The sequence below is a fragment of the Muscardinus avellanarius genome (assembly GCF_963383645.1).
Source record: "Muscardinus avellanarius genome assembly, chromosome: 5".
Lineage (NCBI taxonomy): Eukaryota > Metazoa > Chordata > Mammalia > Rodentia > Gliridae > Muscardinus > Muscardinus avellanarius.
The window spans coordinates 122,405,014-122,432,084 of NC_137790.1; the positions used below are offsets into that span (position 1 = coordinate 122,405,014).

The 27,071-nt window shown below is 41.7% G+C and overlaps 1 protein-coding gene across 2 annotated transcripts; it reads left to right on the plus strand.

Moving 5' to 3' along the window:
* Positions 1-149: 149 nt before the first annotated feature.
* On the plus strand, positions 150-27,071 carry MFSD1 (major facilitator superfamily domain containing 1; the record flags this gene model as incomplete). Of its 2 annotated transcripts, XM_080696326.1 has the most annotated exons (15): positions 150-288; positions 2,069-2,121; positions 3,213-3,325; positions 4,832-4,874; positions 5,102-5,169; positions 6,766-6,874; positions 15,900-16,002; positions 17,985-18,083; positions 19,076-19,187; positions 20,029-20,085; positions 20,632-20,788; positions 22,532-22,629; positions 23,186-23,298; positions 25,726-25,773; positions 27,010-27,071. In XM_080696326.1, 15 exons carry the CDS (start codon positions 150-152, stop codon positions 27,069-27,071), a joined length of 1,374 nt encoding a protein of 457 aa, XP_080552452.1. The 2 variants fall into 2 exon arrangements, with proteins under 2 accessions (XP_080552452.1, XP_080552453.1); XM_080696327.1 differs by lacking the exon at positions 3,213-3,325 and having other exon boundaries at positions 2,073-2,121.

The window sequence follows — 27,071 nt, forward strand, 5'->3', positions numbered from 1 at the left end:
GAGAGTTTCCGTTGTCGCGTGAGCGCGACCCGCGACGCCTGTCGAACATCACGTGAGCGCCACGCCCACGTGACCGCAGCCCCGCCCGCGCGGCACACTCGCTTCCTGTTCAGTGGTGGAGGTGCGGCGGCGGCTCGCGGCTCTCACTGATGGAGGAGGAAGACGAGGAGGCGCGGGCGCTGCTGGGCGGCGGCCCGGACGCCCCCCGGCCGCTGCCGGCTCTCTGCGATCCCGGCCACCTGGCGCACCGGCTGGTGGTGCTGCTGCTGATGTGCCTGCTCGGCTTCGGTGAGCGGCGGGCGGGTGCCCCGGGCCTCCCGGCTTCTGCGGCCCACGCCTCCCGGGCCTGTGGGCTGCTGGCTCGAGGCGCCGGAGCCCGGTGGGCTGAGCTGCGAGGGTCCCCCGTGCCCCAGACCGAGATAATGGGCGTCCTCAGATCCTCAGTGTCCTTGATGTTCAGACTGCACCTACCATCCCCGTTCCCCCAAACTCCAGTATCCCCCTTACAAAAATGAATGGTTTCCCAGACAGGCTTGATTTCTCATCCACCTGGAAAGATGTGTTTTGCAGATAATTTCAGGAGGGGGTGTGTTTTCGTCGTCTGCCCTGCCAGACACCCTGGGTGGGACTCTAGGTAGGCTCGCGGTGGTGGTTGGCTTCTCTTACGAAATCAGAGGACTCTGAAAAAAACTTTCTTGAAATAATTTTAAAATGTTCCTTCCAGTGCTACAGTTTCAAATTGTCAGCAACGTTTTAATGTTGATACTAGCTTGGTATGGAAGAACTTGTCTTTCAGGAGGCTAGCTGGAACCTGTGTAATCAGATTTAGAAAGATTGTAATGTAGGAATTTTGTTTTAGCAGGCACCAAGGATGCTTTGGTTTCTTTGTAACCGTTTACTCCTCTTTCTCCCCCTTTTTCTTGAAAGATGATGCCCATCCATGGGATTAAAACATGGCATTGAGCTGGGTATGGGGGCTCACGCCCGTAATCCCAGTACTTGGGAGACTGAGACAGGGGGATCACAGGTTTGAAGCAAGTAGTTAGACTCATCAACCTAGTGAGACCCTGTTTCTAAGTAAGAAATAAAATTGGGCTGGGGTTGTAGCGCGAAGGTAGAATTCCTCAGGGTTCAATCCCCAGTACACAAAAATAAGTAAAAAAATAAAAATATGGCATTGAATCACTTATAAGCGATTAAAGTAGAAACCAGAATTCTGAAGGTTTAGTAACAAAAAACCACCAACAACAGAATTCTATAAAAAATTTTCCTTACTCAAGCAGACTTATTTGTATGCCTACGTTTCAGAAGCCAGATTCATACTTTTCTAATGGCAATTTTTGTTCCTTTGAATTGGTAGTTTTGTATATTTGTAGAGTTAGTGGACAAATGGAGGTAATATTATCTTGGCTTACCAAAGACTGTCAGTTATTCTAGCATTAAATCCCAATGCTTGAATATCAAATCTCTTCCTATTTCTCTTTCTAATCCCATAGGAGACTTTAAATTTTAATTTGATTCTTTAGAACTTAAAGCTTTATTTTTCTCCATTCCTAGCAGTGTATTCATGAAACTATTTGATCTTAGGTATTTTGTTTGTAGAATCAGAATTTATTTCAAATACTGGTTTAGTTAGAATAGGTCAGTATCATTCTGCTCTCAAGATAAGTGCTGGCCTCAGCAAATGTTAGGAAACTGCTGAGGATGGTTGTAAAATTTTTAGTGTTTGTCGATAGCTTCAAGGAAAACAAGTCTGTTTCATAAAGCTTTTAATAAAACTAAATCAGTGAAGAAGGATGAAAGTAAAGTGAAAAACCAAGTGATTGTTGTCTTTTTAATTCAGGCTCCCAGTTTTTGTTCTACATGCACACTACAGAATTGTGGAATTTTTTTTTTCTACAACTTAGAAAATACTGATAATAAGAAAGTGATCCAAAAATATTTCCATAATGTCAGCCCTTGAGCCCATTGTATAGACACTTAAAATCATCTCTGAGTAGTAATTGCAATTTGGAACTTTATGTGGACACTATTACTACTTGTATTTACTTGCTCTTTCCTTCTCTAGGCAGCTATTTTTGCTATGACAATCCTGCTGCCCTTCAGACTCAGGTTAAGCAGGTAAGTTAATCGTTCATCTTTGTGTTTTTTTGCTTTGGAGAGCGGCATGCTCAGGCTTTGGCACTCAGGTGGCCAATGTGAACCAGGCACTGAGTCCGCTGTGACATCTGTAGACACCAAATCCCCAAACCCAAGGAGTATTCTTAACTTGAGATGAATTGCCACAATGAATTACTTTATAGCACTTGTGACGTGACATTATTTCATACCTAGATAAGTAATTATGTGCTATTTCTGTAGTATCGCCCCAAATATTAGTTTTTGTTTGACTTTCCTCTTCTATTGCTTAATCATCTGAATGACAAATGATGTGGGATTGTTTTGCTTTTTTTTTTTTTTTTGTGGTACTGAGACTTGAACCCAGGGGCAGTTTATCTCTGAACTATATCACCAGCCCTATTTTTTATTTTTTTATTTGGAAACAGGATCTCACTAAGTTGCAGAGGGCCTCACTAAGTAGCATTAGAATCTCTGTGAACTTGAGATTCTCCTGTCTCAGTCTCCCAAGTACTGGGATTATAAGTGTGCATGACCACACCCGGCTAGGTTTTGCTTTCTTAAATGTTTTTGTTATTTTTATATATGTGTTTTGTGCATATTAATATTCTTAGTCTGGTTTTGAAATACACATGCGTGCGGGCACACACACACACACACACACACCACTGAGCAAATGAGGAAAATGAATAGATTGGTTGTCTTCTATATGAAAGAGAAAGTGCCTAGGAGTTGGCAGGTATTGGAGCTGGAGAGGTTAGGGTGGATATTTATGGGCTAAGTTTTTTTCTGTTTGAGAGGAGTTTTCAATGCAAGCAATAATGAGGGAATAAGAATATTGGAGATAAAAGCCGACTGAGGGAGTCCTCATAGCAGTGTGTCTGATCCTGGCATCCATGAAGCCCCTTAAATGGCAAGAAGTTCCCAGGTGTGACGTTTTCTGGGGCAGGAGCTGTAACTTTAATGGGATTTTCAAGGAATTGATTAACAGATGGTTAAGAAACAGAAAAATGTAACTATATTTCAGATTGTCATATTTTAATTTGCTACTAAGTGTGTTTGGAAAAAAATAGTTCTGTTTTCTTTCCATTTAGGACATGCAGGTGAATACCACAAAATTCATGCTGCTGTATGCCTGGTATTCTTGGCCCAATGTAGTTTTGTGTTTCTTGGGTGGCTTTTTGATAGACCGAGTATTTGGAATACGGTAAGCTCGAAAATAAAAATTCTCACCTATTGCTAAATCTCGCCTTCTTATTAGGAAAATGCAGGTCTAAGTGAAGGTGTTTCTAGAAAGAACTGAATGAACCTGTGTATTGACTGAATATCTGCATGAGTTTTTAAAAATGATTTTTATATCTCTGGAGTCAGTTTTTGAAGCTCAGTTGATACATCAGTTAAGGTCAGGACTAGTAAATCCTACTAATGGAATAAGGCAGCTCAGTTCTGGAGTTAAATTATGCTGATACTTGAGACAAACCAGGGGCTGAGTCCCTTTGTTGTCACTTGTTCAACTTTGTAACTGTTCTAAGTAATTTGTGAGCTTCAATTTTCTCATTGCTAAAATGTGGGTAATAATTCCTACCTTGCAGGCAGGTCATGAGGGGTAAGTGGGAAATGGGTGTACAGTAGTTGGCCCATAGGTAGTATGTACTTCCCTCAGCTGAGATTTTCTACTTCTGCCTTTCTGTGGCCATCAACTTTTTTGTGGACCGCTTGTATTAGATGCTGAGGAAGGAAGAGCACTAAGCTTTGTCACTTTTCATCCTATGGTTGTGTGTGTTGTTAGTGGACACTTAGAGGTTCACTGAGAATACGTTTGGAAGGTGGGGATGAAGATGATGAAGCGTATTCAAACCATGTCTGATGGGTAACAGTTGAAGAAACTCTTAAATGCTTCGACATGAGGGCTGCTTTTAGAGTTTTTGAGAGGAGTATAAAAGAAGAGCTAAATATATATTTTAGTTAGTGTCAAGTGGTAGAATTAGCTTGAGTACTCCAGAGGAGCAGATGCCCTTAGTGTGTGATGCAGAGCCTGATTAGGGTGACAGGGGCTGATGTCAATTGTCTCGGGATGATAGTGAGTGCTTTGTCCTATAGAATACTCAGAAGCACATGGTATGGCCATTTCGTGAGGCTCTTAAGAGGGGTTTAGGTTTCAGAAATGCATTTTGCTCAGGTGACCTTTAAGGACTCCTCTAATAACATCATTTTATTACTCTGGGGGACATTGATTGTTACTCAGATTGTAGAATTGGACTTGTATTAACATGGTTTAATATTTACCCTTTTAAAAGTAGTTTTTAGGTATGGAAATTATAACCACTTAAAATTACTTACTGTGGATTTCCTTGGAATCAATCTGAGACTCTTAATAGAAATTTTATAAAGAGTTTCTGTTTTTAAATAGTCTTTACCCTGGGAACTTCTTGAAGATTACTTATTAAGTTTTAAGAGATAACAGTGTAAACTAATACATGCCATTAAAGAAGCTTCTGGAATCTTCTCAGCAATGTAGACGTCTGTAAATTTCCATTCAGCCAGGGAAAGTTGCTGACTTCGGAGGCAATTGAGCATTTCCTTTCCTTTCCTTGGAGGGAATGCAGAGTGGACAAAGAAAATGAGAATGAATGATTAGCAAAGGACTTTGTGGTCACTGATAGTAATGTAAGAAGCAACTAAGATGTTTCCCCTTTCTCTCTTTCTCAAACAGATGGGGCACAATTATTTTTAGCTCCTTCGTTTGCATTGGACAGGTAAGGGAAGCCAAAATATATATTATTTAGTAGTGACTTGAATTTTTTTGTAATTAATTTCCTTGGCAAAGGTATGTTTAATGAATGCCATACTTAATTAAGCAGGGCACATACATGCATATGTGGTATAATATAATTAAACTTTGAAATCGTAAGTTATTGTTTATCTTGAGTAACTTGAATTTACTTTGATTTAGTATTAAACTGTTCAATATTAAACATTATAGGTTGTTTTTGCTCTGGGTGCAATATTTAATGCTTTTTGGCTGATGGAATTTGGAAGGTTTGTGTTTGGGTAAGTTCCACATGATTTTATTTATCTTGGTATGTTAGGGATTTTTTGTGGGGGGCAGGTACTGGGGATTGAACTTGGGCCTTACACATGGTAGGCACATAATTTAACAGTTACACCCCTAGCCCTTTAGTAAGGATTAAAAACAAAACACATACATAAATATATGTGTGTGCGCATGCATGTATATATATAAAATCTCTTCTGAGGAATTACTTCAAGTACTTGAAATCTATCTACTATACATATACAACTGTTTCTTAATTTTTCTTTAAAATACACAGTAATTTTGTTCACTGTAGGGTTTGGATAGCAAATTCTTCTCCAGAAATGATATTTCTCCTGGGCTTTTTGCATGTTTAGTTGTATTGGAGACTGACTTAAGCCTCACTCAGAAAAGCACAGACCTTCAGTTTCTAGCTGGGCCATTCATGGGCATCTCCCTCTCCCTTAGGGGTGGTGAGCAGGCCTGTTTGCCCCTGAGCTGGAGTCTTGAGAGGGCACGGTGCCAGTACTGGCCGGCTGCTCTTTGTGAGTCTCACTGTTCACTAAGTCCATCTGAGTCCGGCTGTGGGCTGCCTGCCTTGAGTGTAACAGATGACAGACTCTTTTTAGTCTTTATTCTAAAAACAAAGTATTTAAGCTTTTCACAAGCACCAGAGACATGTAGACATATACGACATACTTCCAAAAGTGCTCAGAGAGAGGAAAAACAAAACGTATATAAAAGCATGAAAAAGACTCAGAGACTAAAACGTGGTCAGTAATGGCCTCATGGATGAGTTGGGCCAATGCAGAAGTGTGGGTTGTGGATTCCTAGAGAAAGAAGCTTTTAGAACCGTTATAGAATGGTGAAGAATACTCATTCTTAGATTGTGGAGGAAGTGAAGTTCCTAACTGGAAGTTTGCAGGTAGCAATGCTAAATATGTGGGACCTAACTGAGGGAAAGTTAAATGCAGGCAGCAGCACAGTGACGAAAACGCAAGGTGGACGTCGGGGGTTGACAGTGGAGATCTGTGTGTGGGGGCCTGAGAAGTGTGAACGTTTGTGTTTACAAGTGTGCACCACTCCCCCACGTTGACGTTGTATAGGGTAGAGGATGATTAGTAACCCAGGCTCCCTCTCTTGCCCGTCATAGTTATTCATACAGCATATAAAATGACTCCAACACACAGCAGTGTAAACCATTTCATGATGCTTGGATTGGACCACATACAGAGCTGTCTGATCTGGTGTCTGGAGCCTCAGCTGCCAAGATTTCTGGAAGCTGAGTCATTGGAAGCCTGTTGCCTCACGTGTCTCATGGCACTTGGGCCGGCACACTGCCAAGAGTGGGGCTGCCGCCTGGCACGCTTACTCATGGCCTCTGTGCGGCTTGCTTCCTCATGACTCGGGTGGTGCCTCCTCATACGGCGGCTCTGAGAGTTTGTGTTGGGATGAAATGACCTGGCTGGGGTGCTGGGCACACACAGCGACACTTCCATCACACACTGAGATTCAGGGGGAGAGGACAGAGACCCACCTCTTGATAGAAGTGTCGCTATTGCTAACTGTGGTGTTTCTTTAAAAGCTGTGACTTTTCCTTTCCCTGTTTTTAGGATTGGTGGGGAGTCCTTGGCAGTTGCCCAGAATACATATGCCGTGAGCTGGTTTAAAGGCAAAGAATTGAACCTGGTGTTTGGACTGCAGCTTAGCATGGCTAGGATTGTAAGTATGAGGGCATGCCTCACAAGGCCCAGTAGGGAGCAACAACAATCTTAGGGTGGTTTCTTTTTTTTTTTTTTTTGTATTTTAATTTTATTTTATTGGTGCACTGTATTCATACATCATAGTGGGATACAAACTTTTGTAGACATACATGCACACATCGCCCAGTCAGCCCCCACCTGATCCCCACCCCATTCTCTCCCTATCCCTCCCTCCCATGCTTGGCTTAGTGGTTGACATCTAGTATTATAGCAATTTATCAAAAATTAAAAATGATAATCTCACTTAACAGTTTCATTTGTCTGAAACCAAGCTTTTGATGACTTAAAGATAACATTTCAATATTTCTTTTTGCTTTCTTTCTTACCAGAGAATCTATTTTTTCTATTTTTTAGATGAAACTATCATATATTTATATATTTATTTTTCAGAAAAAAAAACTATCCTAATATGGAATATGGACTCTAGGTACCCACAACGATCTTGAAAAAGAACAAAGCTAGAAGATGTATATTTTCTGATTTCAAACCATATAAAGCTACAATAATTGAAACAGTGTAGTACTATTCTAAAGGCAGATATATAAACCATTGGAGTTAAATAAAAGCCTAGAGCTAAATTCTTCCCTATATTGTCAAGTTATTTTTGACAAGGTTTCCACGAACATTTGGTGGTGGAAATAATAATATTTTAACTAAATATTGTTGAAACATAATAATTACATGGAAAAGAATAAAATTGGACCCTTACCTAATCCCATATAAAAGTATTAATTCAAAATAGATAAAAGACCTAAATATAAATCTTAAGACTATAAACTTTTAGGAGAAAATCTGGGTCATAAAACCTCACAACATTGAAATTGGCAGTGATTTCTTGGTTATGATTTCAATGGCACAGGCAACAGAAGAATATACAAACTCCCTAAAAAATAAAAAATAAAAATATTGTATATCCAAAGACAATGTAAACAGAGTTAAAAGTTACTAATAGAATTGGATAAAATATTTCCAAATGCTATATCTGAAGGTATATTAATATTCCAACTAGAAATCCTAAAAATTAACAACAATAAAGGCAAACAATACAATTTAGAGATAGGTAAAGACTAACAAAAATAATGAATCTCCACAGATAACCAGTCTTAGTTGTCTGTTGGATGGAAAATCTTGTTTCTCTGGTTCTGGTGAGTGTTACCTATTTCTTCTTTGTAGTTAATCTCTTTGAGTATTTTCTCTAGCGCTGGTTTTGAAGACATAAATTCCTTCAGTTTCTGTTTGTCATGGAAGCTTCTTATTTCTCCATCTAATTTGATAGAAAGTTTTGCTGGATAGGAAATTTTTGGCTGGAAGTTGTTTTCTTTCAGAGTTTGGAATATGTTACTCCAAGCCCTTCTGGCTCTCATGACTTGGTTTGGGAAGTCTGGAGTGATTCTAATTGGTTTGCCTCTGAATGTCACTTGGCCCTTTGCTTTTGTTGCCTTTAAGATTCTCTGCTTGGCTTCCACATTGGTCATTTTGACAATTATGTGGCGTGGGGATCCTCTTCTCAGATCCTGTCTAAAGGGAGTTCTATAAGTTTCCTGGACCTGTGTATCAACCTCTTGCTCTATATTTGGAAAATTTTCTGCTATTACTTCCTTGAAGAGATTGTTGATCCCTTTGGTTTCACTTTCTTTTCCCTCCTCTATTCCAATTATTCTTAGGTTAGCTCTCTTAAGATAGGCTCATATTTCTTCCATGTCAGATTCCTGCTGTTGGATATTTTTTTCTAGATTAGAAACTATGCGTTCATTTTTGGATTGCTCATCTTCTAAGAGCGAGATTCTGTTCTCCATGTGTTCTAATCGGTTGTTTGTGCTTTGAATTGAGGCCTTTACTTCATTAATTGCATCCTTTATCTCTTTTTGGCTCTCTCTGAGTTCTTTTCGAAGCACCTCTATTATTTCTACAGTTATTTTCCTGATTTGATCTTCTAGAAATCTCTGATTTTCTGTTTTATCGGGTTCTGATGTTGTGGGGTTGTGCGCATTCATTACTCCAGTGTTATTCCTCTTTCCCATGATTTCGGAGGTTTGTGCCTTCTCTGGGTTCTTCCCTTGGGTCACTATGGCTTCACTTAAGGTGCTCTGGATCTCGAGTCTGTATTATCTCAGACCCCACTACTCCTTTACTGGGTTGTATCACAGAGTCTCTGACCCAGGGAGTCGATAGAGGCTGCTTTAAACTATGGGGGGTGCCAGGTTGCAAGTTCTCCTATGGTGTGATATCTCTGCTACCACCACTCCCTCACTGGGTCAAGTCCCAGGAGGTACAGTATTGGGATTTCTCCTCTGTGGCCCGCAATTTGACTCACTGTTCTTGAGTACGCAGATGTAGCTGTACTGGACTCGGTGAATTCACTGCTGCTGCCGCCACCCGTGGCAATATGGCGCCTCTGCCACGCCCTCTGCCGTGAGGCTGGCGTATTTTTTCTTCTCTGGTTTTGATTTCCACTCTGAATCCCTGCAGCGTGTGCTGAGCTCGGCCACTGGAAGCTTTAGACGCTCTCTGCGTGGAGAAATCCCGCCTGGCTGTTCCGCAGTGGCTCACCTCGGCTTGCTGTAGCCGTCCGTTGAGTTCGCCGCTGCCGCCGGCAGTATGGCGCTGCTGCCGCGTCCTCAGGCGTGTGTGTCTCCTCTGTGGCCCTGAGCTCTGTTCTCAGTCCACTTTCTCTCTGGAGCCTTGTGGTTTTTTTTTGTTTTTCTGGTGATGGTGTTTTCTGGCTATGAAAGGCGCTGGTTTTGTGGTAATAGAGATTGGTTGTTAGCGGGGCTCTTAAGCCCCGCTTTTCTCGGTCGCCATCTTCCCGCAGAAACCTCCAAGGGTGGTTTCTTAAGATGGAAAATTAGGTGCTGAGTTTTATACATTTCTCTGGAACCAGGTATACATTAAAAGGTATTTCTAACCTTATTTTAGATAGTGAACTGTCTAAAATGACAAAATGAACATTCATTAGCTTATAGACTGAGTGTAGGAGGAATCTTTTGTTTTCTAATTTCTAGCCCATTTTTGGCATCCCTGCAGTGAAGTGTCTGTCCACCTCTGGCTGGCCAGGGTCTGCTTTACATTTCTAGGGATGGAGGCTTTCTCTGTGGTGGGCAGCCCACCTGCTCTCACGAGGCTCAGTAGAGACTCATAGAGATGAAGCCTCCCTTTGCAGGTGGCTCGGGCGGACTGCCCCCTTTGCCCTCTGGAGTTAACGTGTACTCCTCCGCTCTGCAGTGACACTTGATCACTTGAGGACCACGCTGATGTTCTGTGTCAGCGGTGTTCCTTTCCTGTGGTTGTCTAGGCTGTGTGATGTGGGTCCCAGCTACCTCTCTGTGGTGTGACGCATCTTAGCTTACCACTTAGTCTGTACGCTGGTGTCTGGAACCTGGAAATGATCGTGTTTTACATTTGATTTGATGGAGCATACCCAGGGGAACATTGTGCTTTTACTAATGCTTCCTGTGGGGTATTTTGGCAGTCTCAGACCTTACTAGTTTTTTTTTTTTCTCATAAAGTCCGATGAATAGAGCATGAAAAAAATCCTTGCCAGTAAAAATCAAGTATTCAAAGACTGATGGTATGAAAATGTAACATACATATTCTTAGAAAGTCTAGTATAAAAGTTTTTTTGGGGCCAGGTGTGGTGGCGCACACTTGTAATCCCCGTGCTTGGGAGGCAGAGACAGGAGGATTGTGCAGGTTCAAAGCCAGCCGCGCTGGCTTAAGAGACCCTGTTTCTAAATTTAAAAAAAAGTATAAAAATAGGTCTGGGAGTATAGCCCGGAGGTAGAAGGGTTTACCAGGAACGCCAGTACTACCCCCCAAAAAAGTTTTTTTTTGTATATGTGTGTGTGTGTGTGGGGGGGGGGGACTGGGTATTGAACCCAGAAGCACCCTCAGCCTCCTTTTTAAATTTGAAACAGGGTCTTGCTAAGTTACTGCATGCTGGCCCCAAGAGATCATCCTGTCTCAGCCTTCCAGGTACTAGGATTACAGGGGTGTGCAACCACCTGCTTTAAGAACTTCAAATTTTTTTTCATGACTTTCTGTGTTTTGAACATGCTGGGTTTTCCCCCTAATCTTTTTTTTCTTTCTTTTTTTTTTTTTTTGGTGGTACTGGGGTTCCTGGAAGCCCTTCTACCTCTGGGCTACACTCCCAGACCTATTTTTACATTTTCATTTTGGAAACAGGGTCTCCTAAGCCAGCGCGCGTGGCTGGCTTCGAACCTGCGCGATCCTCCTGTCTCTGCCTCCCAAGCGCGGGGATTACAAGCGTGCGCCACCACGCCCGGCAGCCCCCTAATCTTTAGTGATATAATGGTGCCATCTGCTGACATTTTTGCTGTGAAACTTTGCTTCTTTTTGTTTCTTTAGAGGAGGTGTCTGGGAATGGAGTGGTTGCATCAGGGTGTTAGGATTCCTGAGCACCATTTAAATATCTCCACATTATACTTCCAGAGATGTTTACATCCCTGTCTGTGGGTCAGGAGAGGATTCTTTTTCATGTAGCTTTGATAGTATGTGCTGTTATTACTTAAAAAAAGTAATTTTATTATGGATAGGAAACACCTAAAGAGTTTAAATTCATAGTTCTTTGAACTAGCTTAGTTTCTCATGTTTTTTGAATTTTTCCATGAGGACATTCTGAGAGGTTCTGCTTTGTGTCTTGCACAAGTCAGGACATGTCCAGGGATCTGGTGGTTGAGCAACTTCTCCAAGAAGGAAGTGAGACCAGTTGAGCAAGGCTCACTCTTGGTGTCTCTGTGGTGGTCACTTATGACCACCTTTTTGTGTTGTCGTTGTACCTGAGTTACCATGCTGCGTTCTTTGGAGCTCGGGTTCCTAGGAGGGAATCCTGGCTGCCAGGTGCAGGGTGAGGCAGAGGAGCGGCGGGGAGCTGTAGGAGGCTGAGTAAGCCCGGCCCCAGGCCGCCACCCTGCTTCAGCCAGGCCTGCTTGACTTGGCTTGTGTGTTGAGATAAGGTGTTATGGGATGCAAGAGTGTAATGATCTAAAAGTTGGAGAACCATTCCATCCCCGAGTTGCCGGCATGATAATGATTCAGTCTCCTGGTTGTTCTCCTGTTCCCAGCATTCTCTGAAATGATCACAGTGGTGCTGGTTCATCTTGCTGTGGCTCTCCTGTTGCCTGAACACTGAGTGTGTCTGGGTGGAGACACTGGGACTGTTACTGTACAGCTCCTTCAGGCAGTGGACTCTTACTTTTATTTGTTTGAGCTTGGGGTTGGAGGTCAAGCATTCTTTTTTGATTTTCCTTTGTAATTTTTTATTTTTAAGCTTGTTATTTCAACAAGTACTTATTATTTGCTAAGCCAGTATATGTTAGATATTTTAGGATTGATAAGGTAGCATTCCTGTCTTTGAGAAGCCTTAACTTACCATGATATTGGAGAAAATGTCCAGTAGATCGTCATTTGCCTTATTTCCCAGTTCAGCAGTGCCCCTGGCTAGCATTTTGTGAGAAATAGCCACATCAGATTTGTGATTATATTTGTTGTGAGAATATTGTCAAGGTCAGGATCATTTCGAAGTCTTCATTAGTGTCTGACCTATCAGTAGCACTTAACACGGCCTTTCTGTGTGGTTTCTTTCCCTGAGCACGAGGACACGAGGCCAAGGTGATCTCTCTCGCATTTCTGCCTCCTCCTTGCTCTTCCTCTTTTATGGCCCTGGGGCTTGAACCCAGAGGCATTCTACCACCAAACTCTACCCCTTTACAGTTTAAATGGTGCTCAGGGTTCTTTTTCTTACTCAACTAAGTTTGTTGAATAGAAAAATTAAAACTAATAGGCATTTCGGTGCAGCTTTAACAAATCTTTATTACAAAATCAGTAGGAAATAGAAAAGAGAAGGAAAAGCAGCATGCTGGCACGCCTGCTGGAGAGCCTGAAAATGAACTCTGACCCTTTTTCAGGACCCCAGCCTTTAAATAGGTTTTGTATTAGTATTTTTCCTATCAGCGTTACCAAGGCGATGGGCTAGTAACTTATTTCTTAGCCAGATGGTGCCTCTTTGTCCCTGGACAGTGCATTACTAAGTGCAGGGGTCAAGAATCTCCCTGGCCTTTGCCTCTATTGTATTGGGCAGTAGTGGTTGCTCATCAACTATGGGTGCTTTGAAGCAGCACACAGAGTTTACCTTCCCTACACCCAGGCCAGGTCAGAGGAGAGGTGAACAGAGGCACTGATTGCCTCTATATAGTTTTAGGGCTAAAGACTTGGACTGATTCTAAGGCTTTTACCACATAGGTTAATCATTAGAATGAAGGGCAAAGAGAGGGGAACTCTGCATTGTAAGAGCTGCCGCCCCTCACTGCCTGAGTGCCTGGCAGCACCTAGGCCCTGACGACTTTTTACATTTTTGAAATTAGTACCAAAGCAGTGTTCCAATACCTGCACATTCCCAGCCCTTTTTTTATTTTGAAATAGGGCCTCATTAGGTTGCTGAGAACCTCACTTAAGTTGCTGAGGCTGTCCTTGAACCTGCCATCCTCCTCTCGTAGTCCCCCAAGTACTGGGATTGCAGGCATTCCCCACTTCTTTGGGCTTGGTCTTTATACACCCTCTCTTCCAACATGCATAGCCATGGTGATCTTGTGTAGTTTTGTAGATTTATTTATTTTATTTATTATTTATTTGCGGGTCTGGGGATGGAACCCAGGGCCATTCAACCACTGAGCTACACCCCTGGCCTATTTTTTATTCTTTATTCTGAAATGGTCTCACTAAGTTGCAGAGGGCCTAAGTAGCTGAGGCTGTCCGCGAACCACGATACTCCAGTCTCAGCCTGCGCCACCACGCCTGGCTTTAGTTTTGCAGTTTTAAATAGCGTGGCCTGGCTCTTGAGTTTATTCCACTTGTCCAGGCCTTCTCCTGAGCCCATGTAGGCACCTGCCTCCTTAGCATCTCTATGTGGGTGTCTCTGAGGCATATCAGGCTGTACCTCCCCTGCCCCGAGCTGGACGTCCTGTCCACCCTCCTCAGGTCAGCCCCTGCCATCATTTGCTCATCTCAATAAAAGGCAGCTCTTTTTCCTAGTTACTTGGGCAAAACTAGGGTGCCATCCTGAGCTCCATCTTTCTTCTTTCTGTGTTACTAGGGGGTGAACCCAGGGCCTTCTACCTCTAAGCTACACCTCCAGCCCTTTTTATTTATAATTAAAAAAAATTTTGAAATGTTACTGCTAAATTGCTGAGCGTCTTACTAAGAACTTGAGTCTGTCCTCAAATCTGCAATCCTCCTGTCTCAGCCTCACAAGTACTAGGATTCCCAGTGTGTACCATTGAACCTGGCTTGACCTCCACCTTTCTGTCTCCCCACAGCAACCTATATTTTGTTAGCAGATCCTGCTAGTTGTACCATCAAGATACAGTTCATTTTCTGACTGAGCCTCACCGTGCCCACTGCCTGTCTCCCAGGTCTCAGACCCTTGTTGTTGTGCTCTGGGTCACTGTGGCCTTCCCTGACTGCTTCCATGCTCCGGCCTCCTCAGCCTGTTTGTTTTGCATCTGCAGCCAGACCGAGTCCCTCAGCACACACGTGGAGCCTGCCCTTGTCTGCTCAAGACCCAGTGGCCCCAGTGACTTCCCAACTCACATGAGGAAAAGCCAGGGGCCTATCATCTAAAGCACCCCTCCACCTCTTCTCTCCTGGGACCGCGTCTCCTCACCCCCCTCACTCAGCACCCTGCAGCCTCTGCCCGCCTTCCCCTTCCTCGCCTATGCCAGGCAGGCTTCTTCGCCTGTGCCTGTCGCCGGCCTTCCCGGGCTGCTGTTCCCAGGGGTCCCTGCACTCCCCAAGGCCATGTTCTCCCTGAGGTCTCTTTCCCAATCTTACATTCTTCTTCCCTGCTTTATTTATTTCTTTAAGCCCATGTCTCTATTTAATATACTACATTTTGAACCCCATTAAAATGTAAGCTTCATGAAGATTAGTTATTTTTCTGTCATTATTAAGTTCTGAAACAATAATTGACCTGTAATAGGAGCTTAATAATTACTGAATGAATAAATAGATGAGGATATTATCTACTCTAATTTTTATTGTTCATTCAAAGGAAGAATATATTTTTAGGTTTCAGTACCACAAATGTATGCTTTTTCTGAGCTACTAGGATTTTTTTAGGAACTCTATGGATTTTATAACTTTTATTTCATTTTTGCTTTGGCTTCTAGGAAGTCATATTTTGAATATAGCTTTCAATATTTTTGAATACTAGTATTTTCTAATAAATTGATGTATGTGTGTGTGTAGTAACTATTCATAGCTTTATCTTAATTAGTTTTTCCTTAGAGTCCCCCCCCCCCCCCTTTGGTGGCACTGAGGATTAAACCCCAGGGCATTCAGTCTCTAAGATACACCCCAGTCCTTATATTTTTTAATTTTTATTTATTTATTGTTTGCAGTACTGGGGATAGAACCCAGGGGCATTGTACCTCCAAACTACGCCCCCAGCCCTATTTTTTATTTTTTGAAACAGGGTCTCACTGAGTTGCAAAGGGCCTCACTAAGTAGCTGAGGCTGTCTGTGAACTGTGGTCCTCTGGTCTCTGCCTACTGAATGCTGGGATTACAAGCATGCGCCACCACGCCTGGTTTATTTATTATTTTTCAAAGGGGTCTCCTTAGGTTACTGAGAGGCTCCGTTAGTTGCTGAGACTGGTGTTAAACCTGCAATCCTCCTGTCTCAGCCTTCCAAGTACTGGGATTACAGGCATATATCACCATACTTGCCTTTCTCCCATCCAAGTGCTAACCAGGCCTGACCCTGATCAGACGAGATTGGGCATGATAAGGGTGCTATGGCTATACACCCATGCCTGGCTTCTTACAGTTTTTAATTTTAAAAAGCTTACCTCCTGTATAATCTGGATGCTAATTATACTTATTTCTCTAAGTTCATCAGGTTTTCTTCTTTTAATTTAAACAAGGCAGAAGTTTAAATAACTGGCAATTCCATTGACTTTTCTTCTTTAGGGCAGTACGGTGAACATGAACCTCATGGGATGGCTGTATTCTAAGATTGAAGCGTCCCTGGGTTCTGCTGGCCACATGACCCTCGGGGTCACATTCATGATTGGTGAGTGAATCTTGCCATCCCACAGCTTATCTCTTCTTGGTGTTCTGAACGCATGTCTTAGGAGGTCTCGTGGCCAGAGGAAAGGACACCAGGGTCAGTGTCAGGCGGCTTTGGCTATGCTTTTGCTCTGCTGTTTGCTATTTCTTGGACCTGCCTAGAACTAGCCAGTCATGTGCCCTGCTTGTATTTGAGTTCTCACTTTCTTAAATGGAGGCTCTTCTTCCTTGTCTCTTCCAATGTTCTCATTTGTATCATTAATTCAAAGAGATTGTGTATGTAAAAACTGAGAGCAGTCAAGATTTATTCATGTAATAAGTTTATAGCAGGAACAGTTGTTTTCTTTTAATCAAATTCAGTCATTATGCCTAGAGAGCTTGAATTTCATGGGAGACAAACCTGATAGGCTATGGTTGAATATCTGCTGAGCTGGGAGGCACAGCCCCAAGTTCTAGTGCTGGGTCTACCTAGTTCAGTCATCTTGAATGAGAAAACTAATCATCTATATCGTCTATATCTGTTTCCCTTTTGTAAGATTGTGAGTCTTTGACCAAAGCTGCATAAGTCACTCTCACCCCTAAGTTTTCTTAGCCAAGGCATCATTGTGCTGGCTGCTGGTGGAACAGGAGAAGTATATGAAGTTCTTTGGATTTACCTGTGCTTTTCCTGCGAGCGCCATAGTGCGTACACGCCTGCTTGCAGTGCTCAAGAGACCTGTGGGTGGGTAGGGTAGAAGTCTTGTGCCCAAGGTTTGCATATTTTTATTCCTTATACTTCCTTGGTACTTGTAGCCTGATAAAAAGAGGACAGTGGAGAGGTAATCCTAACAGGCAAAGGTATCTAAAGACGTTCCAGGCCCTCCTCTCAAGCTCTTAGCTGTGATGAAAGCTCCTTTCTTACTCTGGATGCTCTTCAGCATTCCATCTCATTTCTCCATAGTGGAGAATTATAGGCTTTTAGAGCCAGAAAAGACCTGTGCCATCATCTCGGCGAAGCCTCTTGTTTTGCCTATGGGGAACTGAAGCCCAGAGAGCTTTGTGTCCAGGACTAATCAGCTGCTAGTGCCAGCAGTTGAATCTCTATTTACTGACTGTCACTTTAACTGCTACTCGACTAGGCCAACCTGTGTCAGCCAATTAAAGGTTAAAAATTAAAGATACTAAAGATACGCTGGGTGTGGTGACGCACGCTTGTAATCCTAGTACTTAGGAGGCTGAGACAGGAGGATCACAGGTTCGCAGCCGGCCTTTTCTACTTTGTTGAGGCCATCTGCAACTTAGACCCTTTTTCAAACTAAAGAATAAAACATAGGGCTGGGGTATAGCTTCAGAGGTGGAATGCCCTTTGGTTTAATCCCCAGTATTGCCAAAAAAAACAAACAAACCAGTATTGCCAAAAAATAAAAAAGATCCATTTATTTTACTAAGCTTTTTTCTAAAATTCTTGAAGTAAAACTTAATGCACTCTTTGTATTGATGTGTTTTGATGCTATGAGGTCAGCATTCGTAGAAATGCTGAACTCCCACGAAGGAGAGCCTGAGAGAGCTGAGCTTCAGGAGCACTGCCTGCGGGCACCAGAGACCAGGGAACCGACCTGAGAAGGAGCATGGGAAGGAGGATGAGCAGCTCCTCCCTCATCTGTCAGCCATTGGTGTTTAGGCAGAATTAAATGAGGACTAATTTGCCCGCTGGTCATCAGCTTGCCCCAGTCTGTATCGTGCTTTATAAGACTAGACTAGTTTGCTGGTTGTTGATTTTTTTTTTTTTTTTTTTTTTGCCGGTGTCTTTTCCTTCTAGCCTCCAAACTTGTGTGTTGAGGCTCTACCACTGTGCTTCCTCCTGTGGTATTACATGTGATAACCGAGGGCTCTCCTGATTTTGAGCTTCCCTTTCAGGTGCTCTTTCTGCTGCTTATTTAATGTGCTGCCTTTCTGGAACTCCAGTCTACTTCTCTTTAAAAATCTCTTTTTATTTTTATTATGTAGGGGGTGTAACGTGTATTCTCTCACTAATCAGTGCATTGGTCCTTGCCTACTTGGATCAGAGAGCTGAGAGAATTCTTCATAAAGAACAAGGAAAAACAGGTAAACCTAAATGAAAAAAGTGGGGCTTTGGGGATTTATGGCTTTTTAAAAGACAATGAAATTAGTGCCCAGTGCATGCTGAAAACCCAGTAGAACTAAATATTTTCATTTTATTTTTTATTTTTAAATTTATTTCCTCTTGTTTCATCTTTGGATTTGTGGATTTTTGAAGACAATGAAATTAGTGCCCCGTGTAGTGTTGAAAACCCAGTGTAACTAAATATTTTTATTTTTTATTTTAAAATCTATTTTTACTTTTTTTTTTTTGGTGGTACTGGGGTTCCTGGAAGCCCTTCTACCTCCGGGCTACACTCCCAGACCTATTTTTACATTTTTATTTGGAAACAGGGTCTCCTAAGCCAGCACGCGCGGCTGGCTTCGAACCTGCGCGATCCTCCTGTCTCTGCCTCCCAAGCACGGGGGTTACAAGCGTGCGCCACCATGCCCGGCTATTTTTACTTTTTGAATATGTATTTTTCCATTAAACATTTTGGCAGAATTTACATTCCCAGTTATAATTTGTGGATTTTCAAAAGTTATTATTCCCAGAAGGGGGGAGGAGGAAGTAGGTGCCAGCCTCAGGTTTTGCTTTTTCTTAGTTCTTTGTAAGTGATCCCAGAGATGATAATTTGTGTAGTTTTCTAGAAAAGGATTTTTTTTTTTGCGGGTCTGGGGATGGAACCCAGGGACACTCTGCCTCCGAGCTATGCCCCCTGTCCTATTTTTTATTCTTTATTTTGAAACAGGGTCTCACTAATTTGCGGAGGAGGGCCTCACTAAGTAGCTGAGGCTGTCCGCGAACCAAGATCCTCTGGTCTCAGCCTCCCAAATGCTGGGATTACAAGAGTGCAACACACCTGGCCTAGAAAAGGATTTTTAAAACTGAATTGCAAAGGTGAATCACACGATTAAAAAGATCTTGACTATAGATGAAGACTCTCTAGATATTGAAACTTATGCTGACAGTCTCTCTCTCCCCTTTCTTCTTAAAGGTGAAGTTATTAAATTGACTGATATAAAGGACTTCTCCTTACCCCTATGGCTGATCTTCATCATCTGTGTCTGCTATTATGTTGCGGTGTTCCCTTTTATTGGACTTGGGAAGTGAGTATTCTCTAGGATTCCATTTTTTCTTGGTTAAATTTTAATGAGACCTCAGCCATACAGATACAGTGATTTTCGCAGTACATCTTGATCTTTTCTATTATAGTTTATTTATATTCATGGAGAAATTGTTTTATATCCTGGATGGATACAAAGGATTTTCTTAGTGTAAGATTTAGTATCGATTTGATATTTTCATTATTCTTTTGAAGAAATACCTTATAACAGCTTTTGATTCATGATGCCCGTTTTGATACATTATTTTGGGCTCCTGTTCTTTTTTGTTTCTCCTCTATTTCTTGGTTAGGAGGCCTCTTATGAGCATGAAGACCATGTATTAGTGTGCTATGACTGGTGTGTCTCCATTTGCTGAGACTGTAATTCTGCCATACTTACTCTTTATCTTCTACTTCTCTCTCTTTTTCATTGGCAGCTGCCTAAACAGTAATGTGGGGGTGTGAATGTGTCTGTAGGAATCTGTCACTTTTAAACTCACACTTTGTTTTAATATAATTTGAGACATGAACCATATTCATTATTTAGCAAAGAGCCTATCCAGTACGGCTTTAAGGAAAAGAAGCAGCCTTAATTCATTGTAGCAGTATATTTGGGTTTCTGAAAATTTGTACTGCTTACTGTATATGTAAAAGTGGAAAAATAGGCATCATTTTTTACAGTGAAGTATTTATATAAATGTTTAAGTTTTAGTAGACTGCTTGAAAATTAAGGTAAGAAAACCATATTGAAAAAGAAAAGTTTATTAAAGTTGAGTTTTTGTCTTTATTTTTAAAAAACAGTAGTTTTCTTTAATGTACTTATTTTTCTTTTTTTTTAATTTTAGGGTTTTCTTTACAGAAAAATTTGGATTTTCTTCCCAGGTAGCAAGTGCAATTAACAGGTATTTTCTTAATTCTGTAAGCTCTTACTGTATGCGAGGCATGGATCTTTATAACCAAATGTTATAAGAGGCAAAAATGATGAATGCAACCTAACATCACCAGTGTAAAACTAAGACCCCATTGTGGGTTTGGTCCTCGATGGCCATCTTTGTATTGATGGAAAACCAAAGAAGTTTTAGATTGCTCTTTGTGTGTGTGTGTGTGGTACTGGGGATTGGACCCAGGGACATTTTACCTCTGAGTTATACCCATAGCCCTATATTTTATTCTTTATTTTGAAACAGGGTCTCACTAAGTTGCAAAGGCCTTCGCTAAGTAGTTGAGGCTGACTGCGAACCTTGCGATCCTCCTGTCTCAGCCTCCCAAGTACTAGCTTTATAGACGTGGACCACCACACGCAGTGTGCTCTTTTTGTTCTATTTTCTGATGGCCATGTTAGAAGAATGCCAAGTTAAATGATTAGCATGTGCTTATTTTAGGGGCTTTCTGATGTTTATCTTCAGCCGTGTTGCCTTTTACTGACAGTCGTGTTGTTCTTTGGGCAGCATCGTATATGTCATATCAGCTCCCATGTCCCCCATATTTGGGCTCATGGTGGATAAAACAGGGAGGAACATCTTCTGGGTTCTGTGTGCGGTAGCCACCACCCTCGTGTCTCACATGATGCTGGCCTTTACGATGTGGAACCCTTGGATTGCTATGGTAACGGTGCCTGGGGGTTGGGCTTCTGTGAAGAGTCCAGGTCCAGTCAGGAGGCTCATGAGCCCAGGTGGCGTGCCTGTGACAGTGGGGAATGATGTCTTCAGTTCTTGCAAAATAATTATTCTTTAAAGTATAATTTCCTCATAGGTTTCTTTCATTTCATTGAGATTATTTTATAGAGTAATCTCAAAACGGAAGTGGAATTTGAAATAGAATAGCCTTATAAAGGCTAAAATGCTTACTACTTTTTTTTCTGAACATCATCTAAAGTGGCAAAGAATTCATTAGCCCAGTGTCTTGGTCAGTGTTCGCACTGCTATAATACAAAACAACTGACTATACAACTTAGAAGAAGGGGGATTTATTCACTCACAGTAATTTTCTTTTATTGCCGATGTCAGAGTTTCAGTCCATGTTAGGCTGGGTTTGGAGCTCAGGGCATGGCAGTGGGAAGCAGGGAGTGAGCAAAAGGCTCTGCTTTCACTTCATGGAGGCCAGAAGCAACGAAAGCAAAGAAGCAGTGAGATTCAGAGACCCAGGCGTGTCCCCACGGCCACGTTCCAGCGACCCACCTTCTCTGGCCCCACCCCACCAGCATAGGTTACGATGGGCCTGTCCACTGAGACTACAAACCCATGACTTAATTATATCAACTCTGAGTATTAATACAGGAGCTTTTGAGGGGACATTCTATATCTAACACCCAGTATCCAGTCTGTCTTTCATTGTTGGTAGGTGAAAAATAATCATAAATTCATCAGGGGTTTTGTTGCTCTTTTTCACAGTGTCATTTTTAGACCACAGCGTGCTGCATTTCTTATCTGATTGTAAAATGACCTTTATTCACTTTTGAGAATTTCTGTAGAAGGATTCCTGCAGGGACTGCTCAGGTTCATAGGAGCAGAAATACTAGCAGAAGCTTTGTGCAGTTAGCCTCTTGACAGATGCTCTTGAAGCGTCTCTAGTATCTTGCTGTCCGTTTACACTTTTACACCTTCACCAGTAATGTACAGGCTGTCTGTTTTCCTTGCCAGTGTGAAGAATAAAAGCCTTATTTTAATGTTTGCCTGTCTGATGGGTACAGATAATACTTAATTAAATTTAAACCATAAAGTTCTTTTTCTTATTTGGGAAGAATTCAACATTAAGTGATGCCTAGTGACAGTGGCTGGGGTTGGTGGGTCTCAGCTCTGCTTGAGTTGAGGGTTGATGACCCCAGAGTCAAGGTAGTGCCCTGTTGGTGTTGCCCTGGTCTCTTATTTTGCAGTCCCTAATAAATATGTAGTATGGATTGAACCCAGGAGTGTTATACCTCTGAGCTATATTCCCAACCCTATTTTATTTTTTTAATTTTGAAATACGGTCTCGCTAAGTTGCTGAGGCTGGCTTTAAACCTATGATCCTCCTATCTTAACCTCTCAAGAACTGGAATTACTAGCATGTCCCACCATGCCTGGCTCTGAACTGTTTTCACACTGGCTTTATTTTCTCTTGGGGTCCTTGACTGCATCCCGGGTGCCAGCCGGTTCTGTGTGCACATCCTAGGATGATAAGTGAAAAAGGTGGAGGTGGCACCTATTTAGTCACTGGAGGGATGTAGGTGGCGGTGGGGAGCTGTCAGGACTTCTTTGTGTATTTTGAGTGAGTTTCAGATTAGTCAAAGTAGGATTTGCCTGAATAGTTGTATATTGTGTCATGCAAGTTTTTTGGCTGATAGAGGACTGTCTCTCCATCTGTTTGCAGTGTCTGCTGGGACTCTCTTACTCATTACTGGCTTGTGCATTGTGGCCAATGGTGGCATTTGTAGTTCCTGAACATCAGCTGGGAACTGCATATGGCTTGTAAGTATAGTTTTTCACTCAGTGAATCAGTTTCATTATCACATAACCCCAGGATTTCTGAATCAAGTCGTCTTCCGGCTTCTGTGGGAACTCTAAAGCTGGCGAGAACTGGAGAGGTCAGTTACCCTGTTTATGATACTGTTGTGGCAGCAGGTGCTCCAGGCCTCCAGCAGGAGGCAGGAGTGAGCTGACCTGTGAAGGGGAGTTGCTGATCCTGCCATCTTGCCTGCTATCTGAGGGCCTCACGTGAGAACCTGAGTACATTCCTGCCCAGGAGGCAGAGGCAGCCACCAGGCTGGCTCCATTCACGCCGCCCTTTCTCCCTCCTGCTGCAAGGAGGATGGAAGGGCTGAGTGCTGCCTGCTCAGGGGCAGCTCCCTTACCTTTGAGCAGATGGCTTTGTACCAGAAATAGGGGAGAGAAAGTGAGGTCCTCCTAAGTTGCCCCAGGTTGAAATAATACATGCTTTACAGGTGCTAATAGTAATAATGAAGTGTTAGTCTGTGTGTGAAGACTTTTGAAAATGAAATGTGCCTTTGTATTTCTTTAACCATAGCATGCAGTCCATTCAGAATCTCGGCTTGGCGGTTGTTTCCATCATTGCTGGCATGATACTGGATACTCGGGGCTATTTGTTTCTAGAAGTTTTCTTCATTGCCTGTGTTTCTTGTGAGTATGCCATGTGGCAGCATGCGGTTCCATTTATTTATTTATTTATTTATTTATTTATTTATTTATTTATTGCGCTACTAAGGGTGGAACCCAGGAGCATTCAACCTCCGAGCTGTACCCCAGCCCTATTTTTTATTATTTTGAAACCAGGTCTCACTGAGTTGCAAAGGGCCTCACAAAGTAGTTGAGGCTGTCCACAAACTGTTGCACCGCCATTCCTGGCTTTGTAGTTCCTTTTAATATATAGCAAAACTTGCTCATTTTTGCCTGCAGGTTTCATTGTTACTGTTCTTTTTTCCCTTCCAAAACCAAATCCCTAATATGTATCACTCAGATTTGCCTAATTCTTAGTTGGTGTATGCATACTAGAATTTTCACAGCTGGTTTCTGTTTGGTCAGCCCCCTAAAGATTCACAGTAGTTTTCAGGAGATTCTATAAAGTTGGCAGTGGAATCATTCTTATATTCTGTTTAAAATATTCATAGTTTAAAAAATATTTCTCCCTTTGATGTTGGAGAGTTTGTAAGGTCCTAGCTGTGTCCCTAGTGTTAATATGTGAGATTTAGGTGTGAATATTCATGGTTTATTCAGTAGGCAGTTGTGAATTGCTTTTAGTTTTAGTCTGTTATTTAATGTTTAATTTGTAATGGCTCACTGGTTAAAATAGGAAGCATTAGGAAACTGTTGAAAAACGTTTTTTTTATTTGCAGTTCTGGGGGTGGAACCCAGGGGCACTCTACCTCCAAGCCACACCCCCAGTCCTATTTTCAATTTTTTATTTTGAAACAGGGCCTCACTAAGTAGCTGAGGCTGTCGGCGAACTGCAATCCTCCTGTCTCAGTCTTCCAGATGCTGGGATTACAAGTGTGCACCACCACTACCGGCTGAAAAACTTTAATAATAATTTTTCCAGTCTTTACCATACATATGAATTGTATTTATCTGAAGATATATTTCTCTAAAACCTACCAAGATGTCTTTTACACTACTGACACATGACTAAAATGACAAGCCATAGTAATGATTTAGCAAACTTTGTTTACATAAGAAGGGAGTAAAGACTATATTTAAAATTTTTTGGTTTTGGTACTGGGAATTAAATCCAGGGGCACTCTACCTCTGAGCTAAAATATTTTTAAACAGAGTCTTGCTAGGTTGCTGAGGCTAACCTCAAACCTGTGATTCTGCTGTCTCTACCTCCCAGGTATTGGGATGACAGGTGTGTGCCACTGTATCCAGCTAAGACTATCTATACTCCAAGTGTGGTATTTGTAGATATTTGCTTATGAGAAGCCTTGAATTCATTTTATTATCACATAATTTTAGAAATAAGTATGTCCAATTTTAAAAACATTTGTTGTTAATGAAAGTAGGTCATTTAAGAATTTATAATATTCGGCCAAGAAGTATTTTCTGTTTTTAACATTGCAACATGCAACCTAATTTTAACATATATTTGGTTCTCAAACCAAACAGTATGCCATTTTAAAATGTCTTTTTTTGTCATATCAGGGGCATTCTACTTCCGAGCTACACCCCCAGCCCTATTTTTTTATTCTTTATTTTGAAACGGTCTTACTGAGTTGCAAAGGGCCTCACTAAGTAGCTGAGTCTGTCCAAGAACTGTGATCCTCCTGGCTCAGCCTCCTAAATGCTGGGATTATAAGTGTGCGCCACCACGCCTGGCTTCTTTTATCATATTAATTTAAAGGAGAAGTGAAGGCCTGACTTTGAGATCTTTACTGGCTGTGGGCTTGTAGGAGTCTGATGACTACATTTCAGTATTTGATTATTTTATTTGTAAAATGAACATGATATTTTTAGACTTTAAATCCCCAACGACTACTTCTGTTGAAATTCTGTAGGATGTTAAGCAGTCTAGGGCTGGCAGGAGCTCTGGGGAGGTGCTAGGAAGGACCAGTGCTTACACATGGAGGGAAAAGAGGCTTGGGGATGGCCTGGGGTTGGCCCTTTTCCTGTGGGGGTTTAAAAATGCTACTCTTTGGACGGGCGTGGTAGTGCACGCTTATAATCCCTGCTCTTGGGAGGCTGAGACAGGAGGGTCACGCAGGTTCGAAGCCAGCCTCCACTGGCTTAAGAGACCCTGTTTCCAAATAAAATACAAAATAGGTCTGGGAGTGTAGCCTGGAGGTAGAAGGCCCCTGGGTTCCATCCCCAGTACCACCAAAAAGAAAAGCTTGTCTTTCTAGCCTTGCTGTCGGTCTGTGGCTGCGTAGTGGCCATTTCTTGTGGAGGGAATGCTGTGTAACTTTCTTTTAGTCCCGGAAAACAAAATAATGTGACTGGTATTTTTACTTTTAAATGACAATAAATGTTTGATTGTGTATTTGTGATCGTGATTACATAGAAATCATTGAGAATAAATACATATTTTTAAAGGCTCCCCTTTTTTTTTATCCCCAGTGTCACTTTCCTCTGTGGTCTTTCTTTATTTGGTGAATCGTGCCCGAGGTAAGAAGTTCTATTTTCTTCTCCAAGTCCAGTGAATCCTCTTGTGGGGCTCCTGGGTCATCTGCACTTGGAGCACCAGTGTTTCAGTTCATGTAATAGTGTCTTTCTGTAGCGATAGAAACACATTTAATTATTTAGTACTTACTGTGTTATATGCTCACATGTAATATGTAATTATGTATTCTGAGACTTCACAGTTATTAAAATTGCGGTCATGGGTTTTTGTCTTCTAGCCAGATCAGTTTATATGTTGTAATAAAATCTTAAATGTTATTATATGAATGTAACAAAGTATGTGCAATAACTTAAAGCCTTCATGTGTTAATATCTTATTTTTTTAATAAATGAGAAATATGCAAATTTGTAGTTATAGTTTGCTTTTTAAGGTGAGAGTTTTGGGTTTAGATTTAGAAATCAAAGATTTTTTTTTTTTGTGTGTGATACTGGGTATTGAACCCAGGGGTATTCTACCTCTAAGCTACACCTCCAGACCAGTTTTATTCTTTTATTTTGAAACAGGGTCTCTCTAAGTTGTGGAGGGCTTCAGAAAATAGCTGAGGCTGGCCGCGAACCCAAGAACTGGGATTACAAGCTTGGATTTTTTTTTTTTTTTTTTTTTTTTTTTTTTTTACTAATATGCAGTAGTATATGCATTAGTCTATGTTGAAAATCTCTATAAAATTTTGATGTGGCCCTTATGCCTATAGGGTCTTATATACTTAGCAGAATGCAATACATATGTTACTTAGATAATTTTAGGTAATTTCCTTTAATTTCTCTTAATTTGTACCATTACTGAATATTGATAAAATATTCTAATCAATAAACAGTTGAAGCAATACATAACTCCAAATTTAAAAATAGAAAGCTAAAGCCGGGTGTGGTGGCGCACGCTTGGAATCCCCGTGCTTGGGAGGTGGAGACAGGATGATCGTGCAGGTTTGAAGCCAGCCGCGCTGGCTTAGGAGACCCTGTTTCCAAAAAAAGTATAAAATAGGTCTGGGAGTGTAGCCCGGAGGTAGAAGGGCTTCCAGGAACCCCAGTACCACCACCAAAAAAAAAAAAAAGAAAGCCAAGGTAAGGAGCGACTATTATCACATAAGAAAGAATTCTGTTTTCTCATCTTTCATGCTTTTTCTATTACTTAAATTATATGTATGTGAATATTTATATGTGTATATGATTGAATTTTAGAATACTTGGAATCAAAAGATTCTATGTTTATTTGCATTTTAGGTGGTAACCTAAATTATTCTGCAAGACAAAGGGAAGAAATAAAACTTTCTCATACTGAGTAA